General features: G+C 39.1%; 2 protein-coding genes across 2 annotated transcripts in view; one reads left to right on the forward strand and one right to left on the reverse strand.

Moving 5' to 3' along the window:
• The window catches only part of si:ch73-390b10.2 (Golgi pH regulator), a 5,455-nt gene extending 3,945 nt beyond the window's left edge, over positions 1-1,510 (forward strand). Inside the window, exons 12-14 of the mRNA XM_037686505.1 lie at positions 562-651; positions 894-959; positions 1,041-1,510. Of these exons, the coding sequence (XP_037542433.1) occupies positions 562-651; positions 894-959; positions 1,041-1,247 (363 nt within the window). The 3' untranslated portion in view covers positions 1,248-1,510. The remainder of the gene's footprint in view (positions 1-561; positions 652-893; positions 960-1,040) is intronic.
• Positions 1,511-1,909: 399 nt separating this feature from the next.
• Positions 1,910-5,603, reverse strand: part of pdzk1 (PDZ domain containing 1) — a 10,912-nt gene continuing 7,218 nt past the window's right edge. The window contains exons 4-8 of the mRNA XM_037686506.1: positions 5,064-5,381; positions 4,789-4,985; positions 4,497-4,721; positions 4,103-4,420; positions 1,910-2,147 (exon numbers count right to left, since the gene is read on the reverse strand). Of these exons, the coding sequence (XP_037542434.1) occupies positions 2,094-2,147; positions 4,103-4,420; positions 4,497-4,721; positions 4,789-4,985; positions 5,064-5,381 (1,112 nt within the window). The 3' untranslated portion in view covers positions 1,910-2,093. The remainder of the gene's footprint in view (positions 2,148-4,102; positions 4,421-4,496; positions 4,722-4,788; positions 4,986-5,063; positions 5,382-5,603) is intronic.

The raw sequence follows: 5,603 nt of genomic DNA on the forward strand, positions 1-5,603 counted from the left end.
CACACTGCTAACAGGACCACACTGCTAACAGAACCACACTGCTAACGTGACCACACTGCTAACAGGACCACACTGCTAACGGTACCACACTGCTAATAGAACCACACTGCTAACAGGACCACACTGCTAACGAGACCACACTGCTAACAGGACCACACTGTTAACAGATTCACACTGCTAACAGAACCACACTGTTAACAGATTCACACTGCTAACAGAATCACACTGCTAACAGAATCACACTGCTAATAGAACCACACTGCTAACAAGACCACATTGCTAACAGAGCCGAACATCTAATAAGACCATGTTGCTAATAGAACCAATTTGCTAAAAGAACCACTCTGTTAATTGGACCATTCTTCTGTAGATGTATTTCTTTTTCACTTGTGGCGCCTTGTTTTTGTATTTTTGTTGCATGCTTTGGTATTTCTTGTTGTTTTTTGACGAGTCGAGACAGTTCTTCTTGTCCTGAGCATTTTATTGCGTTGTTGACCTTGTGTCAATTTGCATATGACAAATAAACCTGAACCTTATGTGTCATTCTTTTTCTCGTCCCAGGTTAAGTTTTGGTCTCAACATATTTCTTTCATCTTGGTTGGAATAATAATTGTTACTTCCATACGGGGCTTACTCATCACTCTTACTAAGGTAAGACACAGTTACATGAAGAAATGTCTGAACGTTGAATAAGTTTGTAAAATAAATAAATGTCAGACTCAATAGTTAAGATGTTCTGCTTTAATCTCAAAATATCTTTGCTGAAATCTTGAGTTTTATAACTTCACTGCTGCTGTGTTTTTCCAACATCTTACAACAATTTTACCAGATTTTTCTGTAATTATTTTTTTTTAGTTCTGTAAAATGATTATTTTCTGCTGCTTTATTTTTAGTTCTTCTATGCAATCTCAAGCAGCAAGTCTTCCAACGTCATCGTGCTCGTCCTTGCTCAGATCATGGTGAGTGTCTCTTCCTGGCCATGCTTTGCCTGCGAACTTAAGTTAAATCTAAAAACAATATTTATTGTGTGTCTTTAACAGGGGATGTATTTTGTTTCATCTGTACTACTGATGCGTATGAGCATGCCTCTGGAGTATCGCTCCATCGTGACCGAGGTTCTGGGCGAGCTACAGTTCAACTTTTACCACCGCTGGTTTGACGTCATCTTCCTGGTTAGCGCCCTGTCCAGCATCCTCTTCCTGTATCTGGCCCACAAGCAGGCACCAGAGAAACACATGGCCCTCTGACCCCCCCACAGCTCGCCTCCTGTCTCAAAACAAAGCCCAGGAGCTGATTTCTTGAATAAATTGTAAATTGGAAGTATCCAGAAGCAGGAAGATGTTTGGTTGCAACGTTTGGGGAGCTGTTGGAGCGCAAACTAAACTAACTTTCCAGCTGGACTCTTGCAGTATTTTGCAGAACAACAATTAAACACAGAATGCAACATTTTGTTCTGGTAGCTCTCCATGCTTCTAAATGTTATTTTTCTAAATATTTTTGTCTAAATACACTGGTGCAAAACTTTCTGTTGTACATTCCTGTTTTACTTCATCTGAAAGTGAAGAAACATAAATAGTCGTGATTTTTTTATGCGTTATAAAATTTCACCCTGAACAAAAATGACATCCATAAAGTCAGGCTTTACCCAGATAGCATGTGTTCATTTATTTTAATAAATTTCACTCTCATAAATGAAAACAGCATTTTTGTTTCAACATTAAATAAAAGCAGCAGAGTGTCCAGAAAGAAATGCATGAAAGACAATTTTATTTGTTGGAAATATAGATTTTCATTTTAGTAGCATCCAGGAAAAGATGTCACTCGTCAGTGTGTAATATTTGATCAACAAGCAGCTTAAAAACATTTATGGTTGCACGTTTCTAAACAGCATGTTTTATGTTCTCATCTAAAAAAAACCCCAAAACAAAACCATTTTTCTGCAATGACCCAGATTTTGTCAGTTCTTCACTGGCCTCGTTCTTAAAATTCACCACGTCTAATGTCTTAATCGTGACAGGATGTGTGAAGTTCAGAGCGAACAAAAATCAACGTTGGATTAGTCCGAGTGAGGATGTTGTCCTTGAAGTCGCTTCTCAAAGACTCTCGTCAAAGCTCTCTTCAGATGAGGACGATGAAACCGATGGAGTCTAAGAGAAGAAAAGGAAGATGTGAAGTGTCATGGCTTCTATTAACATCTAAAATCCACAGTGTGCTGCTACCTCGGTGCAGCAGTTATTGTGAAAGTAACATTTCTGTGTTCTTTATTGGGTATTTGTTACGTTACTTATTATTTCTGTGGGTTATTCATAAACCAGCATGTTTTTAAGCAAATCTAAACTGGAGGAAGATATTCTGAATCAACATCTGTGCTCCTAGATGCGACAAATGCTCCCACTGACGTTAACTAATCTCCACACATGAAAAAATATCTATGCAAGGATGGAGATGCTTTTTTTTTTTCCTGTTTTATGATTTTAAAAAAATTGTACTGATTTGTGGGCTTTAGTTGCTTACAGATAAAAGTAAAACAATAAATGCAGTTTTAGTTATATTTCCCTGCACACAAGTAGATGGTTAAAGAACTGATCTTTATCGGGATTAATATTCAAACGTCCAATAAAATGTACAAACTGTTGACTAATTTTCTAGAAAATAATGTATGATCTTGAATTGACTTGCTCATAATTTTTTTATGGTAACACCAGCTAATAACCACAGTTAAGCCAGATGTTTGTTCAGTCTTGCTTGTAATTAACGTGGTTGAATATTAATATGTTACTTGATGTAACATGAATCATCAACCACAAATCATGCTAGAAGACACCAATTAGTAAATCCATTTACAAGATCTCTTGGTGTAAAACAATATAGAAGAGTTTCCTAAACCTTTTTTTAATTATGATTAATGAGGAGCTGCTAGGAGTTATTTACAAAAATCCAAAAGAAGACTAAGACAACTTGCTGTAGATCAGCTAAACAACTAAAACCATCTATTTGTTTAATGCACTTTTCCTTTCTAGGTGGCAGAAAGCTGGTGCCTATCTCCAGCAGTGGCTGCGAGAGGCAGGATGAACGCTGGACAGGTCATACGTCCATCATAGGGTCACATACAAACAAATAAAACAAACAACCCTTGCACTCTCACACCCAAGGCACAAATTAGAATTACCACTTTGTCAAACATGCATGATTTTGGTATGTGAGAAGAAACATGAGGATTGGGAAAAAAAAAAAAATAATAAGTGTGGGAAAATCATGCAGACTCCACCAAGAAAGGCCTCGGGCTGGGAGGTGATTCTGTGACCTTGTTGAAAGGTGACAGCCCAAACTGCTGGGCTGCCAACCAAACTAAAATCAAAGGAACCTACATTTATTTCCAGTGCACATACACTGACCTGACATTTCCCTGCAGAAAAAGCTTAAATAGCATCTTAAAATGGATTAACATTTCTATGTACTCAAAAATGCTAGAATCCAGTGAAAAACAATTTATCATAATCACTAACATTTAACACCACACATTTATATTTCCCCTATAGAAACAACCACACAAGAGGAAAAACAAAACTTGTATTAGTCTAACAGTCGTCCCCCCCCCCACACACACACACACACACACACAACTGCTCCCTGAGTCGTCACAGCTAAAGCCAGGATGAAAACAGGAAGTGACGTTGTGCTTCTTCATTTTGACCCTGCACATTTCCACAAACATTTGCGTGTTGAACCAAAAAAGAAATCTTAATAAATATAATATTGGTCTGAGTATTGATACATGTTCATACTTTGTAATCAAATGCGAAACAATTTAAGATCTTCAGGATATATAATAGTATAATGTAACGCTGTTTAAATCAAACTTTACCTTGAGTGGCTAACTTGGATTGATGGTAAAGGTGAAATTTGCAAAGGTTTATTTAGATTAATTCGAGAACAGAACTAATACGGATTAAGGTATGTTTCATTGGTGGTAGAAGATAACTTAAAGATCCATACATATGAAATATGCAACTCAAAATGTTTAAGTTAAAGCACTTGAACCTGCATGAAAGCCTTATGTCTAAAACCAATCTGGCCTTTGAACACAAAAAGCACCACTCACCCTCTGTTTTTCTGCTTTAGGTGGAGTTACAGGCCTGGCTTCTTTCTGGATCTTCTTGCTTGTATCTGGACTGTCTGCAGTGTGGACTCCACAGTGGGTTGTTTCCTTGAGGAGCAGGCGGGTGATGGGCACCCCTTTGGCTTTAAGCTGTTTGTAGACATTCTTGCTCGCCACCAGTATCTCCAGAGAGTTGCCACTTTTGCGTATCATTTCCACAACCTCTGCATGGGTGTTCTGCTCCACATTTACCCCGTCTACCTCCACAACAATGTCGTCATCCTCCAGGCCTGCCTTGTCTGCTGCTCCACCTTTCACCACCTGAAACAAGGAACATCTTTACCACTTGGTTTTGAAACAGTAACTATCATAACATGTACATTGTTGTTAGACATACCTCCTTGATGTATTGACCTGACACACCTTCAATGCCATTTAGATGGAAGCCAAAGCCAGCAGGGGTCTTCTCCATCCTACACAACTTAGGCCTCAGGTCCTCTTTTTTGTCTTGAGCAGAAGTGGATGGTTGAACAGAAGCAGGCATTTTCATAGCCTCTGTGTAACTGGGTGGGGAGTTGGACTCTTTCATTTCCTCCCAGAAGAGCATAGGAGACACTTGCCCCTGTAGGATACACAGCATGATGTTGTATTATTCTGAATTAAAGATACAGAATGAGTTTGTGGCTCACCTTCTTATACATTTGGTCCGTTTCTTTGTCCACCACAAGAAAGCAGCATTTGTCTCCACTTTGTTTGATCTTGTCCACAACCTGCTCATGACTGCTATCATCCACCTGCATGCCATTCACAGCCACCAATATGTCCATATTCTTCAGACCTGCTTTTTGTGCTGGGCTGCCTTTGTCAATGTCCTTTATGAAGTGTCCTGCAACAAGTCAGGGCACAGTAATAAACTATACCTGTCTTTAAACAGTATACATGCAGTTCATTATAATAGCCTTGCCTGGTTGGTTGGGTTCCTCTCTGAGTAGAAAGCCGTATCCATCAGAGCCTTTGGTCACCTTGATGATGCGTGGTTGGAGAGGCAGATACTTCACTGTTGCGGACAACAAACCCTTTTGATAGAACTGTTTAGTTGCCCCATCAGCCAGTAGAAACATGACGCCATTGCCTCCTTGTTTGATTTTTTCCACTACTTCATCGTGGGTGGATATTTCCACATTCTCCCCATTGACTTGGAGCAGATGATCTTTGACTCGGACTCCTGCTTTGTCTGCCACACCTCCTGGAATCACCTCAGTCATAAACACACCCTGCTCACCTGTAGTCATTAGAGCAAGATTGATAGACAAATTGTCAGCATTCCGATAAAAGATAAAGAATTTTACAGATGGACCATTATGTAAGTCCATAGGATCTTCTATGGTCTATAGACAATAGACCATAGAAGATCTGTACTTACTTCACTGACAATTAGACCATATCTACCAGCGACAGTGAAGTACAAATATGAATAGCACCATGTAGGACAAACAGTCTATAT

Source organism: Nematolebias whitei, chromosome 13, assembly GCF_014905685.2.
Source record: "Nematolebias whitei isolate Nwh7 chromosome 13, NemWhi1, whole genome shotgun sequence".
Taxonomy (NCBI): Eukaryota; Metazoa; Chordata; class Actinopteri; order Cyprinodontiformes; family Rivulidae; genus Nematolebias; species Nematolebias whitei.